This window comes from Halichoeres trimaculatus, unplaced genomic scaffold (assembly GCF_033239565.1).
Source record: "Halichoeres trimaculatus isolate MK-OKI-2021-1 unplaced genomic scaffold, fHalTri1.1 fHalTri1_scaffold_9, whole genome shotgun sequence".
Taxonomy (NCBI): Eukaryota; Metazoa; Chordata; class Actinopteri; order Labriformes; family Labridae; genus Halichoeres; species Halichoeres trimaculatus.
The window spans coordinates 27,495,360-27,513,113 of NW_027437188.1; the positions used below are offsets into that span (position 1 = coordinate 27,495,360).

General features: G+C 39.4%; 3 protein-coding genes across 4 annotated transcripts in view; 2 read left to right on the plus strand and 1 right to left on the minus strand.

The window, feature by feature from the left end:
* p4ha3 (prolyl 4-hydroxylase, alpha polypeptide III) overlaps positions 1 to 17,754 on the minus strand; it is a 33,806-nt gene that overhangs the window by 15,363 nt on the left and 689 nt on the right. The window lies entirely within an intron of this gene.
* LOC141798254 (diablo IAP-binding mitochondrial protein-like) lies at positions 3,667 to 5,121 on the plus strand. Its single transcript, XM_074680100.1, has 6 exons — positions 3,667 to 3,800; positions 3,963 to 4,086; positions 4,197 to 4,322; positions 4,453 to 4,563; positions 4,681 to 4,777; positions 4,916 to 5,121. Exons 1-6 carry the CDS (start codon positions 3,667 to 3,669, stop codon positions 5,119 to 5,121), a joined length of 798 nt encoding a protein of 265 aa, XP_074536201.1.
* spartb (spartin b) lies at positions 7,397 to 16,729 on the plus strand. Of its 2 annotated transcripts, XM_074679983.1 has the most exons (9): positions 7,397 to 7,639; positions 8,187 to 9,010; positions 11,577 to 11,774; positions 13,759 to 13,915; positions 14,009 to 14,203; positions 14,296 to 14,454; positions 14,553 to 14,643; positions 14,825 to 14,871; positions 15,613 to 16,729. In XM_074679983.1, the coding sequence occupies exons 2-9, from the start codon at positions 8,192 to 8,194 to the stop codon at positions 15,717 to 15,719; spliced, it is 1,773 nt and encodes a 590-aa protein (XP_074536084.1). In that variant the 5' UTR covers positions 7,397 to 7,639; positions 8,187 to 8,191; the 3' UTR covers positions 15,720 to 16,729. The 2 variants fall into 2 exon arrangements, with proteins under 2 accessions (XP_074536084.1, XP_074536083.1); XM_074679982.1 differs by lacking the exon at positions 14,825 to 14,871 and having other exon boundaries at positions 7,401 to 7,639; positions 15,613 to 16,728.

Consider the following 17,754-nt stretch of genomic DNA (forward strand, 5'->3'; position numbering starts at 1 on the left):
CAGTTCCTCGAGTGTCCACCTGGGGCTGGCTGCAAAATATGAAGATCCCCTTTGGGTCTGATGTCAACTGCCTAATCTTAGACATGTTAACAGCCTAGTTAAAACAAAACTGTTTTAGTCTTCATAGCTCATTTTTTTCTTGAGCACAAACTGTATAAGATGATTTTTTTCAGGCTTTTTATGCCTTTATTTAGAGAGGACAGGGGAGTCGATAAAGCAGTAAGCAGGGTGAGACTGGGGCAGTGACATGTGGAAAAGAGGCTGTAAGTTGGGGCAATACCAGTACTAGGTGGAATCTCCTAAGATGGTACAAAGGCAAGGACTCAAACCTGTCTGCACTAGGTTCATGGCTAGGTTGACTGATGGTTGAGTCAGCCTTGTAGTTGTTTGCCACAAGGCTATACACAAGGCTATACACCTGCTTCACCTCCACATTTTTGTCTGTGTTGAAAGTTAGGTTGAGTCAGCATTGCTAACATAGTGATTGCCATCTTCAGGCTTTAAAATGCACCCTGCAAAATCTGTGGATGACATTAAAGAGTATGTTTCATGCAGCCTGTAGGACTCAGCTGGCAACTACCAAGTTTCGATCTATTTGGTGTCATTTTGGTGGGAACAAAAATTGAGCTATCCCAATGGGATTCGGAAAAACAGAAATGTCTAGCTATAAAAAAGTTATAAAACCAATTGTAATTCTGCTGCTTTTGAAATGTGTTGGTATTAAAGTTTATGTTGGTAGTAAAAGCATAATTTGGTACACAAAGAAACAGGATGCACAGCAGATAAGACCTTGCCTACACACAACTCCACTTTCTGTTAGACACCATATAGGTTCATGGTTTACTCAGGGTAAAGGACACCACACTTCACATAGCAGTTCAAGCTTGTTTGGATGTACATATACTGTACGAACCAGACAGAGGAACAGGGCCAGATGTTGTTGACAGTCAATGTAAAGATAAGTTCTGTACATTTAAGGGCTGCATGTGACCTTGTGTACTGTTTCCATTCTAGCATCATGCTTGTGCTACTTCTCCTGTTTGGTTTAGTCTGGATTTAAGAATCAATAACTTCAGACCTGAACTGTATTAATCAACAATCAATAAGATGTTAACATTAACTTTGCACGAACAAAGCAGTAATTGCACTCGATCAAGCTTCTGTGGTAAATAACTTAAAAGAAAGATTTCTAAGAAAAACAGGTGGGATATGAATTATTTGAAGGGTCGTAAATCCTAAACCGGTTTGTTGATAATCAGCAGCTTTGCTTTGCATCAGCATTGTTTTGAAATTATTATGAAACCCTCAAAGTGATGTGTCTGTGGTGACATTCATGTGAAGCAGTGTTGTAAGGTGCTACATGGAGTCTCCAGAGCAGCTCCCCCGCTCTGTAATTAACAGACTGACTGATTATTAACAGCTTCAGAGTCTCATCCCACAGCCTGAAAGTTTCATGTGTTTGCCAAACAAGTTGACTCTGTTAAGAGCAGCTCTGTGGGGCTCATCCCCCTCATTTCGTAACTCCTACGTCAGCAGGCAGGACTGTGGGGGCCCAGACTGACGACAAGGCCAAAACAAACTTTCAGGCTACCAATGCTGCAGATAAGTTATCAGATGATCAGGCAGAATTAATAGTGACTGCAATACTTTTGGCAACAAATCTTTGGATTCAGAATTCCAGGACATAAAAAAATTAGGAATGTGTGATAATTTCAGTAAGAGGACAAAACTGGGCACAAAGAAAATTGACATTCTCATGTTACCTGGGGAAAAAAAAGATGTTCTGATACCAAATTATCCTTCCTGATGATTCTGATGCCTGGACTCAGCTGGTAAAAACCCAATATGGTTCTCTTAGCTTCATTTTTATTTTTAATATGGCAAGTTGCCTTTATTTAATTTTGCATTCAGTCTTCATTTACTGTTTTGTTTTATAGTCTTTTTCCTTTTTTATGACGGTTGGAAAAATGTTATAGTGACATACTGCCATCTTCTGAATTAGAGTGTGGATCAGTTTAGCTTTCCTATTCTATATTTTCCTGTTCCCTTTATAAATAAAATATTAGATATCAGATCTTTTTCAAGTGAGTGCTCCAGAAGTGCTTCTGTCTTCTTTTCCCTTCAGTTTGTGTCATCTGTGTCTTGTTTTAAACCCTTTGTCTGATTGCCCTGTGTGTATTTAACTTTCTTTGTTGGTTCTTTAGATCTTTCATGTGTTGTTCCTCGTGCTTTTTAAGATTCTCGATAAAACTCTTCTTATTCTGTTTTCTTTCCTTGACATGTAAGTAAGACTTTCTGTGTGCTTTGAAACTATTAATCAGAAATGCCTGCAAATGTTGTGCTTTATCATCCAGTCATTACACTTTGATAAGTACTTCAATCTGATCATCTTGTCAAAACCCTGTATTACCAATTAGTTCTCAACAGTAAAAGCAATGCCAGAAACCCCTGTTCACACATCTGGCAAACAATAATAAAACAACAACAAAAAATAAAATAATAATAATAATAATAATAATAAAATAAAATAAAATTAAATTAAAATTAAATCATCAGTGAATGTCTCAGTCTGTTTTTGAGTCAAGAAACAATGATAGTTAAAAGAAACACATATGAGAGCAGCTGTGAGAGCCACTGAGCCCCAACTATCTCTGATACATGATCTCTTACATAAATGACTCGACTGAGACAAACTCACACAAATCAACTCCCTTTGATTTATACTGTTTGACAATCAGTATTAATGAGTCAATCTAGAAGTAGCCACTGGACACCAGGCCTCATCTGTGTCTCCTTAGGCTCCCGTAAGAGACATTTGGAAAGACATGGTGAAAGAATCCTCATCCATACAAGAGGAGTCCTGTGAATCAAATCTTAGCTTGCAGCGTTTCAGACTTGCTGTGAGAAAACAGATTTTTTTAATGTAAAACTGCTTTGCTGCATGAAGTCTGACTTGTTCTGAGTCCCATCACTTTAGGGATAATGTATAGTGAATAGGTGGTTGTGCAGATTAAAATTTGTGGCAAGTTAAGCAGGAGCCCAATGCATAGCTTTCATTATTAGCAGCCTTTGTTTCCCAGATTTTGTGGCAGACTACTTTCCCTACATTGACTCCATATGACAGGTTTGATCAGGTTGTTTCTTGCATTGCATTAGCAATTGAGAATTAATCAGGGTTGTTAAGGTTTTGACCAATCAAAACTGAGTATTTAACACGGGGTTACTTCTCAGGCTGAGGTCAAAAAGAAGTTAACCTTAAAAGGTAATTTTGTTCTAAACTGCTGTTAACCCTTTTTTTCATGCGCACACAATAAAGGAACAACACAGAGTGAGAGGCCTGCACGTAATGCCCGTCCCTTTGGCCCTTCTCAGATAAAGCCAAATACGCACATTTGCGGGCAGAGTCAACAGATCAATGGCTTTTTACGTAACGACATGGATCCTGGGGCCTTATAAATACTGACAGGTATCTCAGTCAGTCATCATCATCGAGCAGACTGAAGGATTGGAAACAAGAGCAAACATTTCCTCTGCTTTTAAAAGACAAGGCAGCAGCAACTAAACGGCAGACTTATTTAAATTTTAGATAAAACAAAGTTTGACTGTCAGCAGCTACTTTATCTTATAGAATACAGTCTTAGTGTCAGTACAAGACTAATCTGCAAAATGCAAGCTATTCGACAGTGTTCAGTGTGTGCCAGCAGGGCTGCAGGAGGACTTCTGCGAAATCAGAACGACTTTTCATTTTTGACCAACAAGAATATGCTCAGGAGAGGAGCCGCCTGTGTCCGTTTCATCAGGTAGGTTTCAGACATTGCTGTAACTCTTATTTTCCTATGAAAGCTGTTAAATGAAGGATTTTTACTTGAGGTATGATTCTTGGGCTCATGACAACTCACAGGTCTTTAGACAGTGAGTTATCATGATCATGCTAACCTGCTTATACCTCTTTTTCTTTGCAGCATTTCTGAGAGTGGTCAGTTCAAGCCTGGTGTCCAGAAGTTAGAGGAGAAGACAATAACAGCACACGTCAACATCACAGCTCCAAGTGCTGCCCGTGGGCTTAACACTCTCCCCTTCACACAGGTTTGTCTATTTCCTATCAGAGATACTTTATTTTTTCAGATTAGTTAACCTTTTTTTTCTGAAAACTGAAGAGAATGTTTATAAAACTGAAGTTTCCCTTTTTTCCATAGCATGTGGAAAACCTCTCTCAGGACTCCCTGATCAGAAGAGCTGCCTCAGTGGCTACAGATGGTTCCTGTACCTTCCTTTCACAGACCACCCTGGCTCTCATCGATGCCCTCACAGACTACTCAAAGGTATCCTCTTTTGCTGATGCTATCGCCATTCATACTTTGTTCTCAGAATGTCAGAGGGATGAAAACAACTTTAGACAGATGACCCTAAACTGTTCCTGACTCCCTGTCCCTTTTCTCTTCTTGCTAACAGGCTGTGCATACACGTGTTGCTTTCCAAAGACGCTATTTAGCCACACTGGGTAAACTGACCCCAGCAGAGGAGGATTCCATCCTGGAGGTGGTCAGAGCCAAACGTGCAGAGGTAGGTTTTCAGCCCAAAAAGAGTTGTCTTTTTACCACTACAATTAGCTCCAAAATCTAAATGGGTTGAATTATTTTTTAATATTTTCCTCCTATTATTTTCCTACTTGTTTTATAGGCGAGTGAAAGATTAGAGGACTGCAAACGCTTTGAGTCCACCTGGGTCAATGCCATCAACTTTTGCAAAGTGGCAGCTGAGGCAGCTCATAGTGCAGGTAAATACAAGTTTGTCTCTTTAAACTCGTAGTTTTAGAGGATCGATGCAAATGAATTGCCATCACAAGTGTAACCATGGAATATTTAAGGAATTTTTTTAATCAGAATTTTCACATTTTGTTTTCTTGTGTCCCCAGGAGCTGAACACGCATCCATCACAGTGAGGACACACATTCAGGTGGCCCAGGCGCAGGTAGAGGAGGCTCGTAAACTGTCAGCAGATGTGGATAAGAAGCTGGCTGAGACTAAAGTGGAAGAGATCCAAAGGATGGCAGAGTACGCTGCCTTCAGATGGGATAATGAGGAGCACGAGGTGCACGAGGCTTATCTGAGAGAGGACTGAAGTACATTTGACAACGCAGAATGGGGAATCAAGCTCTGATTTTCCTGTTTATTTGATTTATCTAATCTGTCTATTTCTTCTGGGAGATTTGAGACAATATTTAAAAGTGGATATAGAGAATACAAGTATTTTTAATTCTTTGAAGTTGAAGTATTATTTATGACTATTTATTTGATTGGTGACTGTTAGCAGCTTTGGAGTTGTTGTAAAATGATTATGGGATGTCTTGTTTATATGTTTGCCAGTGAGGTTTATCCATCATTGCATTGTTTATTGTACAAGTTTCTGTGAAAATAAAGCAAATTGAAAGAATTTTTTTTTGTTCACATTGCTATTTGACACCTGCAGCACACCCCTCTGGTCGAACCCAGCAGCGGCCTGCAGAGGTTCCTCTCAGGCTGTCTCTGGGTACAACATGCAGCAAAATACTCATTCTCATGTACCTCACACAGACAACCAAGTGAGCCTGGATTTGAACCAGGAACCTTCATACTGTTAGGCCACAGCACTAACAAGTGCTGATGCAGTTAAACACAATGACTTAAAACAAAAAATAAGAAGTCACAAAGAAAGGGAGGTTCCAGACTGACACCTTACATCTTGGTTGAGTCAACTGATAATGATGACTGTAATCAAGTATCCATTAAAAAAAGTCAGATATACTATATGGTTTTGATTAACAACATGCTTAAAGTTTACCAGTTTAACCAGGTGGGACTTTCAAGATGGTGCATCTGATACTACTATACATCACTGAAAAACCCATTATTTTTCAAGTTAAAGGGTCAAGCCCATATTTGCAGCTATGTGAACTTAATTTGCATCATTTTCAAGTGTTTAATTGAAAGGTAAATGATCATTTTTTCATAATTTTGTCTGCAGTAAATGGATAAACATTGTGATAATTTTACTATAGTTCTCAAAATAAATATGAAGATTGGAACTTGTGATTGTTGAAAGTCACTTTACTTTAAAAAAAAAAAAAAAAGAAGATAAAATTGTATAAAAACTATTTGTAATATCTAGACTCCCTTTTTTAAAGTGTGTATCTTTTAATTTGCTGAGAGTACATAAATTTCAGGTTGTTATATGAGAGGTACTCTGGAAACAATAGCCTTCTGTTTCCCCTTACTGGTTTGAATTGTAAATTTGCGTTTGCAACTACATCTTTCAGAAAAAAACTTACTTGAACTACCTGTGAGTATGAAGAAAAACACTTCAATATACACAAAACCCCGCTGACAAAGACATTAATGGCACATGTATTGATAAAGTTATAACCGACTGAAAAAGACACTAAGCTCTCGAAGTCATCGGCTCCGGAAAACTTTCCTTCAGAGAAAAAAATCTTTAGAATTTGATCAATTTATTTTGAAAGAAACACCGGAAATGCATGTATACTAAAACGAATACTCGAGTACACTTGTTTAACTACAACAGTTTGCAGTTTACCAAATTGGCCACGAGAGGGCAATGTATCCAATGACCGTGACTGACATTTACAGGTTAAGAAAGAACAAGAGCTGCCCTCAAGTGGCCACTGTCATGAACTGCTTCAAAGAAGAGCTTCTTTTTCGTCAAGTTACCTAATATACAGCCATTGCCGTGTATTTCTAGTACCTGTAAAGTCTATGATTATTGTCATCAAAATAAATGCAGTATTTCAAGGACGACAGACAGTTTTATTGTCGTTACCTAATTTTGCAATGTGTAAACAAGATTTCTATCATTATGGCAACCTATCCCTCAACAATTGAGGACAAACGGCTGGCAATACTGAGTGATGACGCTTTAATGATACTACATTTATGTTAGCTTTACCCATTTTGTTGGTTGCAGTGTTTTACTATTGCCACAAGATGGCAGCAAAACTCGAAAATGATGTCTATTAACCTTTGTTATTGCATTTTAAAGGTTCGCTATAATACCTTTTTCAAGAGAAAAGTGTTCTAACTCAAACTCTTCTTGACAGCCTCTCTTTGAAGAATCATCACTGGATTTGTTGATTCACTTTTACATGTGAAAGTGTTCTGTGTAACAGTATCTGGATAAAAAAAAAAACTGCCATTTTCTAACAGTTATAATTCAAAATTAGTCAATAGTGCTTTGTGTTGTTTTTGGATCAAATATAATTACATTTTTTAAAGGTTCGAACTACTAGGTTACAGCAAGACACACTAATAGTTAGCGCAGACTGAAGCCTAGTGGCGTTTCCTGCCATACCTTTCAAAATAAAAGATAAAACGTAGACGTCATCGGCACGTGACTTTGCCGTGTCATTTCCAAAACTTTTGCTTTGAAAGGTTAGCGCTTTCCTGGGCTAGCTGTACGACAACAAACTTCAATCTTGGTTGAACGTGCAGGGTACAGTTGGTACAGCCAACAATCAATGCTATCGCTCAGGAGCTGAGGTTGAATTCAGCCGACGCATTTTATAACAAGGAGTATCCGACCGTTAGCTACGAGTTAGCTGACCGGCTAAGTAGGCTGTTCCCTGGACTTTTGTTGCTCTTTTGGGGTAAGCATGGGTACCGTTAGATTGAGAAGGAGCTAATACTTTACAGCTAATGTCTCTCCCGTTGTTATATCTCGTTATCGTTAATTATTTTTCTCATTTCGTTGGTGACATAATGCTATACCACGGCGTAAAGACCTATAACAGCCGAGCTTTCGTAAAGAGACACTCTAGGTCTTGATGGTTTGTTTTTACCTTAGCCAACTTAACGCCTTATACAACAGGGAAACTGAATCAAAACACCACACTTAGTGGCTCAGCTGTCATCAGTTTGAACCTTTATTATACAGTCTATGGTTAAATCATGTCATTGTATCTATGCTGTGGTGAATGAGTTGCGGTCACTGAGTGGAGGAGAAAGGCTGAAGTAAGTGCGCAGTAAAATAAAAGTAGATCAACCTGTAGCTCCGACAAATGTGGAGTATTGTGGTGAGAGGGTTTAACTAGCCAGAATATAAACGGGCTGTTTCTGTCTTTGCCCTTGAGGTACGTCTGTTCCGCGGGTTTCTGAGTCAGCCCATGTTTATCTGGATACACATTTATTTTTCAGAGGGAATGGAGAAAGCTAAACAAGATGCCTTCGATACTGCCAGACTCCAGGTAATCAAAGATGGCTACGAGAGGGCCTTTGAGTGCATCAATAAAGGACTCACAGTCGATGAAGCTGGAGACAAAGCACAGGCCCTGGAGCTCTACAAGCGAGGGAGACAGCACCTAGTCAGGGCCATCAGTGTGCCAACACACGGAGAGGAGTGTGTAGGCAGCTCCTGGGATTCAGCCAGACAGATGAAGCAGAAGATGCAGGAGACACTGGAAAACATCACAACTCGCCTGGCCATACTCGAGACCAGCTCTGACCAGGAGTCCACTCCTACACATAACAGTGCTACAGACAGACCTGCTGAAGGTCTCTACCCTACACTGCCCCTCAAAGAGAAACCAGAAAAACCAGCTCCACCTAAAGTAGCTTCTGCTCACAGCCCAGCAGCAGGAGCTGCAGGAGGCAAATCAGCATGCAGCAGCGAGGGTCTTCCTCTCTCACCGACCAGACAACCTGCAGGCCCAGCTGAACAGCCTCCAGCCTACTCTCCTCAGGCGGCTGACGGCCACCTCTCCATTTCATATGGCACAGAATCAGGGGAGATGTCGCTGGTGGGGGACGAGTTCTACAGTCGTACATCTAACTCAACACCATCACCTAGCATGGGTGAGGAAGGAGAGGAGCTGGTGTACATCCCTCATGGGGTACAGATATTCTTTGTCACACCTGAAGGCCAGGTGAGCGCTCCTTCATACCCGGGCTACCTGCGGCTGGTGAGGTTTACCAGCGATCACTCTGACAGAATGCCAAACCGACCACCAGCATTCCTGCAGGTAAGGCTGTTGTTGTTTCCACCAGCAATTTAAAAATCTGGTGAGCTGGAAAGGACAAGATAGGCCATCCGCGTGCCTTCATGATGCAATCAGTGCAAGTGAAATGTCATCAGTCTTTCTGTAACCTTTCACCTTTTTTTCTCAAGATAGATGTTGGCTAATACAGACGTCTCTGTCTATGAGTCATCGGCAGGAGATTGGCTGGTTAATGATCTCAGGTGCTGGCACTGTTGACGTGATCATGTGAGAGTTGTTTAGTCATTGTCCTAATCCTATTGGCTTATGGACACGTCTTCATCTCCACGGGACATCCTAAATAGTAGTCTGTATGTACAAATACTGCATTAGCCATGACTCATAGGGTATTAAAGTAAAATAACACTAAATAGTTGTTCCAGGGTATATGCTGAAATCCTGAGGTAATATTCAATACCTTGTAAAGACTTTTTTAAAAACTATTCAAAAAGTCTTAAGACCTTATCGCAACTTTAAGCTGTTGTTAGCAACCAATCTTTAACAGTTGTAGTTTGCATTTTGTCATAAATTTGGTAAGCTGAGAAGGAATAAAGCTTGAAAGAATAAATGAAACTAAAGGCAGGTTAATTGACATTCCCATTCCCACAACAAGTAACAGCAGTTGTTCAAGGCCAACTTGCAGAAAAAAAGCAAGAATTTTATTTCATCATTGTCAAAATTTAGGACATGTGCTTGAGTTGTGTTTGCTTTCCATCAGCACTACATACGGATGGCTACTAAACTACTGTATGAACTGAGTTTGTTGTCACATTAGCCTACGGATATGTTGGGCTACTAGTGCTACATGTAGCCCATACCTCACAAAATCACAACTTTGCTTGTTGACATGTCTCAAACATCAGCGCAGCGTAACTGTACTGATAAATATCTTATCTCATCGCGTTGTATCCAGTAAAAACGTGATTTGAACAAAGAAAATTTGTTTCAAAACAACTGAAGGAAGCTTTCTTTAAATCGTAAGAATCCAAAATCCCAGGTCTTCAAAAATCAGAGAAATTTTCTCAGGAGGTTTGAGAAACTCTTATGATCTAGAGGGAAAAATTTTGAGATGATACAGCTTTTTCTGGATCCTCACGCTGGTCTGTGATGAATGTGATGAGCAGAATGATCGTCCAATCACCAGGTGTGGTTATTTTTGAAGATTCAGACCCTGGAAACATTTTCCAACCAGATGGACTTTTTCCGTGACGATTTATGAAACTGTTGTTTGTAACAGTTGCAAGGAGGAAGATAAATATTCATGGATACGTTTGGAGTCAAAGCTCGAATACCAATAAAATTTAATACCTCATAACATTACGATAAAGACTTTTTAATACTTTTTGAGGGCCTTAATTCTCCCACAACAGATTTATCAACTTTTAATACTTTTTAAGACCCGGTGGACACCCTGTTTTCTTTGTACAACCTATCTATAAGAGATATAATACGATCAGCTGCTGTTGCAACAACACTCTGTGAAATGCTCATAAGGATGCTGTCTTGCTTATTTCTTGAAACATCTACTATTTCTGCGGACAGCCTAAAAACATTAAGCTGAATGTTGCAACTTAACAGGGAATCAGTTGGGAAACTAGTCACATGACTAGTGCCTGTAACTCTTGATATGCTAGTAACAAGCTGAAGCTAGCTAGTTTTAAATCAAGTGAGTGCTCCAGCAGATACGCCTGTGTGATGATGTTTTCCTGAACAGGGATTTCTGTCCTCTTGAAGTTTTCTACGTTTTACACGTGTGTCTCCATGACTCGCATTACCTGAGTTTTTCATATGAAATGTAGATGTTTAAGATGAGTTTGAGACACTTAATTTATTGAAACTTTTCTACCTCTATATGATTCAGTCAGTGAAAAGCAGAGAGAAATACCCAACATTTTGTCCACAGCTGCTGGCCTTTGAACCTCAAGGTTGCTTTGTAAATATTGAGGCCATCTGTAAATACTGTAGCAAGTGATAAGAAAGAAGCTATATGAGCATGTTAGCTCAGATTATTGCATAAAAGGCCAAATCATATCCAATTTTACAAGTCATCATGTTTGTTTTTTATTTGATTATTCCCAATTTCTGCCATCTGTAACAAAACACTAAAATGGGTCATGAGAGTGAAATCTGACTCATCACTGGGGAATTTCCCAGGTGATATTGCTGGTGGGTGACATCAGTGGTTCATGAGTGCCAGTAATTATCTAAACCCTGCTTACACTGTTATGCCCCCTAATCCTGTTAGCTATGCTGCAGTCAGGGCAGACAGTGTCCTCTGGTTTGTCTCCTTTCAGACTGTTCACTGTGTCGCACTAAACAGAGCCAACGTTAGACATGCAAGGCTGCTCGTTTCAAGGTTGTTTTGGAAAATGTGTATAGCAGGATATCTTTGCAGAGCTGTTACTCCTCTCATGTTCTTCTTTCATATCTTATACTTTGCTCTTTATGAGATCACATGGTTCAGAAACATGACACAAGTTTTGGGATAAAATGTGTCCTCCTGATGCTTAACCAATCACTTTTCCTCATCCTGTTCTTTTTTCCCTGGCAGGTGTGTGACTGGATCTACCCTCTCATGGCCATGGACTCTCCTGTGTTGCTGTGTAACACCGGTGTGTTTATGTTCCCTGACATGATGGCGCCGGCCCCGGGCTATTATGTCGGCGTGGTGTTGTCTTCAGAGCTGCCTGCTGCTGACAGAGAGCTGTTTCATGACCTGCTGTCACAGATGACAGATCTCAGGGTTCAGGTCAGTGTTGCTGTGAAGTCAGATCTGCCACAGCACAAAATGTTAATGAACATACGGCCCCGTCTTTTACTTTTCTCACTGTTCAAACTCTTCCTGAATTGTTTTTCTACTCTTTCTCATGAAAATATGTTTCTATTTCACAAGTTGTGGCACAAGTCACCAAAGAATTGTTACACAATGTCTCTTGCAAATCCTCTTGTCCCAGCTGAGGGACAGAGCTATTTTTGGAAATGAAACAGTGATTTTGGAGCATTCTGTTGTTATTAGATAAGAATATGTGTGAAAGTGGATATATAATACTTATTTAAAGCTGTGACCCCCTTTCCATTGTCCCACAATCATAATGTAATACCACTAATTTAACAAATCAATGGCTTCATACAGAAGTTTTGACACATATACATATTTGTTCCCCATCTCATTTTTATATATAGGCCTGGGACAATAGTCAATGAAACAATAATCATACAATCTCGCCTCCTACATAGGAGAAATTAGGTGGAAAAAAGATGATTGAGAAGTGGAATGCCACAGCTCCAGTGTAAAAAATCGGCTTTAGACCGAATGAGCAAGATGAGCCCATCAACACGGATGAGCCAGTGTGCAGCAACAAAAGAAGGCAACACAACAAACTCGCATGCCCACCTAAAACTCACAGAAAGTGTATTCTGAATGTTTTAAAACGAGACAAGTAGACTGTTTATAGTTTGGGATGAAGCTGATGAGGCTAATGAATCCTCAAGGATGAGAGGTGAATCGTCTTCACAAACTCTAAACAGTCTGGTTGACTCGGTTTGGAGCGTTCAGAATAACTGAGCTGGATAAGTAAGAATTTACATTCTCACCCAGAAAGCGTCGTTTATTACATCCCAAAAGAAATGCTGCCCTTTAACAGTTTTTTATTCAAGTTCAATTTTTGACGCGAGAGCCCCTTTTTTTTATTTTTATTGTTTTATGCTTGTTTTTTAGTATATTTGAAAGTTATTGAAATTCCATCACAATAGTGAAAAATACTCAGGAGAAAAAAACTTTTTTGCATTTGAAAGAGTGTTTTGCATTATGATAGATTATTTTTATATTATTAATTAATTTGGTCTCAAAATAATGTTGTTAATAGTATTGTTTATCACCAGTAATTGTAGGGCAATACATCGCCCAGCAAAATTTGTTATCAGCCCAGCCCTCAGCCCATCATTCCGTTTAAATTAAGTCAAACTTGCACACTAGCATAAAAAGTGCACCAAAAGATGCAGCTGTGACTACTGCATCGTTCTTCAACTTTTATCATCACAAACAATTTTGCATGAGTAGGACACACTTCATTAAATTGGTTCCTTACATGAAAAAGATTTTAGCTGCTGCTTACTCAGTGCTTCGAGGCTGCAGACTTAGTGGATTACAAACTTTTTCATTGTTTTACTCTGGCACAAAACTCCTGCTTCTGCTTACTTCTGAGCTGGCACACTTCTCACAGTTACCCCTGCCTCAGCATTCTCTGGATTTGAGACAGGCAGGTGAGAAGAATTAATCAGTTATAATGCTCTTATCTGCAGCAGTTTAGCACAACCTCAGAGCTCTGGCTCAAAGACAAGTGCCAGTTCATCCATGATGGAGGTACGAATCGATACCTAACAAGGTCACTTGTGATGTACACAACCTGGCTAGTTAATTCTTCTGATGGACGTGATTCACCGTCAGCAAGTATGCACTTCTATTTTATTTTAGGTTTTAGAGAAAGCAGGAGTTTGGGGATTTTTAAGACCAGAGTCACAACAAAGAGGGGCATTTAAAAGAGATGGTTGGTTTCCGACAATCAGCACTTTGTAGCAAGAAGCTCAGAATAACAAGAGAAGCTGTTGTGTGGCACAAGGGTTACTTTGAGGCAGGCATTTCAATGGAGATGTTCAGAGCTTGAACAAAACAGCAGATAACTTTAAAAAGAGCTGTATTTTTCAGTAACTAATCCATGTGTCTTTATGGTCAGGCTCCAGATGAAGCCACAGATACCATTAATCTCAGTCAGAAGGTGTCCATCGCTACACCCGAGGAAGCTGCACCGGAAGAGACTGCAGAAGCTGCTCCAGAGGAGGAAAAGCCTCTGCCTGAGTGGAGTGAAAAGGTGGCGAATGGGATCCTGACAGGTAAAGTCAAACTGTATCTTCTTCCAACATATCTTACCTGTAGCACTCAGGAAAGTCAGAAAAACTAAGCCATTTGTCCTGTTGCCCTCTTAGGCGCATCCTGGCTAAGCTGGGGCTTGGTAAAGGGAGCTGAGTTTACGGGAAAGGCCATCCATAAAGGAGCATCTAAGCTCAGGGAACACATCACTCCTGAAGACAAACCCACTCACGTCAGCCCTACAGTCACCAAAGGCCTTCATGTTGCCAAGCAAGCGACAGGAGGAGCTGTCAAAGTCAGCCAGTTTTTAGGTGACTGACTCATTTCCAGTCAGCATGTTTTTCTGACCTTGTGTGGGTATTTGGCACTGGACTTTGAATTAAGTCATGCTGTGTTACTGCAGTGGATGGAGTGTGTGCAGTTGCTGGTTGTGTGGGTCGAGAGTTGGCTCCTCACGTGAAAAAACACGGAGGCAAGCTGATCCCAGAGTCTATGAAGAAAGACAAGGATGGACGTTCCAACATAGATGGAGCCATGGTTGTTGCTGCTAGTGGAATGCAAGGTAAACTTTCCCCACTCTTTATTATCTTTGAGTATGAGTTTTTTCAGAGAAGAAGTGAAATGTAGCCAACTTCCTCTGAATTTTCTGAATTTGACAAGGATTCGCCACCATGTGGACCGGTTTGGAAACAGCAGCGAAGAATATCACCACAAGTGTAGCATCAGAGACTGTCACCACTGTGAAGCATAAGTAAGTCCTTCATTTTAAATACCTGTCTGATCATATATCAGGATAAAATCTGGCACAGCACTGCTTGTTTAACAGGTTTATAATGCATTTTGTAACAAGTGACTCTCACATCTGCATCTACATCAGCATCACACATTCAAAACTAAATGTGCACTCACTTCCTTTTCAATTTGCTTTGCAGATTTAGGGGTCTACAAAACATCTTTGACCCACCCAATGAGAAGACGTGTAATTATTCTTAATTAGTCACAGCCCTTAACTATTGAATGACTAATCACAAGCTTGATGTTGGATGAATTAGTTCTTGCATAAAGCATTCTAATTTAACCGAAGCTGTGCAAATTCACTCCCCTCCCCTCCTCTGCCAATCACACGACGGTGCCGCTTTTTGGATTTCCTTTCTTCTAATATTCCTAATTGAGAGATCAATATTAGCTACCTTCTGACCAGTCAGATATTTAAGTGTACTTATATTCAATGAGTAGGTGCTTCATGTTCCAATAACAAGCAGAGTATCTACAGAATAAAGAAGATACATGTTTCTGAGGTGTGGGTGATGCCATATTGGTAAACTGAGGTAGTATCTGTCACACATTAGCGTTGTGTGAAGTTTGTTTTTAAGTTATTTTGATGATATTACCATCTAGTATTATTAACTACTGGAGTTAAAAGCCAATATATATTAAGATAAGAGTAAAAATGTGTGTACACAGTAATAATTTACAATATGTGTACCAACCACTCTAAGATCTTTAAATCATAGTGGAATATCCTCTCAGTTCAGATTCTGGCAGTAAAGGGTTTCCTAATTATGGAGTTTGCACTTGCATGGGTGTAATCCTCACTTTGAAATCCCCACACAGAACAGCATGTCTGCAATCCTTTCACAGCGTACTAATCAGTTCTCCCTGAATCCTCTTTTTCTTGCCTCTTGCTCTGACTTCTCACCCAATCTGACTTCTGATGAAGGTACGGAGCAGCAGCCGGACAGGCCACAGACAACGCGGTCAACTCTGCCATCAACATGGGCATCACTGCCTTCAATGTTGACAACCTGGGGATCAAAGCTGTGGTGAAAAAGACTGGCAAGCACACAGCGCAGGCTATTTTGGAAGACTACAAGCTTCCGGATAAACAAGCGAACGGAAAACAAGTGGAGAAATACGAAAAAAAATAGCCATCAGTGCCTGCTTCACTCCTACAGCCTTAAACGATCATTTATATTCTTCTACCAAATACAACTATATTTAAAATTAACTATTTATAGTAACTACTTAACTACTGTCATATACATCATGTAGTTTTGTACATCTTTCAGCACCTTCATCTTCATTTCAAAAACATGGATGGACCTAAATGAAGCTGAGCAGGCGGTTTTATAACCTATATAACAATCTTAAAGATACAAATAAGGTGTGTTGATATCATGACACAGTAACTTTCAGGTATTATCATTTCATTGAAAGATAATAACAAATCTGTGCTGTATGTACTGAGGTAACTTTTTATGCTAGACACTGGACATATTTCCTAAACTTTATGACACATTTATGTGTTTGTTTCCCCTTTAAGGGTAAGTGCAATTAAACCTCTGAATTATCAGGAATATTATATTAAAGAAAGCATCTCACAAGCAGTAGTGACTAAAACCAAATCACTGTTGCTGTTGACTGTACCTGTAAAATATAAAACAAGATCCAAAACGTTTTTTTTCAAGAAGTATAACTCAAAAGTCTCTTGTAAAACTTAAAAGTTTGGTTCTAAACAGCAAATCTGAAGAATTTACCACTGAATGTTCTGAGTTCTGCTAAGCTGTCTAATGCATTTCAGTTTTTCTACATTTCTTTAAAATGTTTATAGCATTTTATAAAAGAATATATAGATTTCAATATTTTTTGTGTGAACAAAACCAATGACAACAGTGACTTTTGAGTGTGATACATATTGTTTTACTATCTAGTTTCTGTATTCTTTGTCTAACAGGGTTTGTCTTCTTTAGACACAAGCTTTAAAACTTCAGCAGAAAAATGTAATTCAGACTAACAATATTGTAACAAAGCAGAGTGATTATAATTAAATGAGTAATTTATTAAAAGAGATTTGTTTGTGAGTATTTTGAAGATCACTGACATCTCTTAAGTCTTTTGTACTTTAAGAGCAGGCTGATTCAGATCTTTGAGATTTATTCTTTGAATTCCAAAAAGCACTTTTTTGTTCCTCACCTCTTGCCTCCATCTAGTGGCCTGGTTTTATATTGATAGTACTTCTGACTTACTGAGTGTTCATTCATCATTTACATTATTTTCAAAAGCAAAACAAACCATGTGGCTTTGATTTTATTAAAAATACAACAAAAATCCATTTAAAAACTGAGATTCGGAAAGGATGAAGAAATCATGATTGATGTTTCAAATATTTTTTTATGATTTACAGCCTGTTAAGACTGAAAATGGTGAGACTATTTGCATTTTCTACCTGAACTGGTGATTAGTTGGACCTTTTGAAAGGGCTATGTTCAAAACACTAGCATTAGGGAGCATAAGCTACTATTATCAACCCACAGTAGATCGAGCCCAAGTTGATTGACTCTATCCTGTGAACTGTCAGTCAGACAACTGTTTGTACACAGGACACTGTCCTGGAGGAGTCTTGAATGACAGAGTATCTGAAACTGACACATTTTCTTTCTCAGGTGTCACAACATTGGACCTTGAAAGTCAAAGGGACAGGTGGTTGGCTTTCTGAAACACTGACAGTTTGACAAACCAGAGGTGAACTAATTTAACTTTGGTCCCCTGGAGGTTTGATGAAATTTGTTACTGAACTCTGTTGAGGTGGACTGCAGCTCTGGCTAAAATGTGCAGATAGAGTAAAAAGGCTAGAGGCTAGGACTTACAAAGCATGAGTACATGTGGCAGCTGGTTATTTTAAATGTGAAAGCATATGAAGTTGGGTTCATGAATGAAAGGACACCAGTTATTTTCCACAAAACTAAAATGAGGCAGAGAGAAATTGATCTTGGCACACTGGCACCATTGTCCTCAGGGGACAGACGATTGGTTCAACAGTATTGGTGGGACATGGAGAACTGTTTGAGCTATTGTCAGAGAG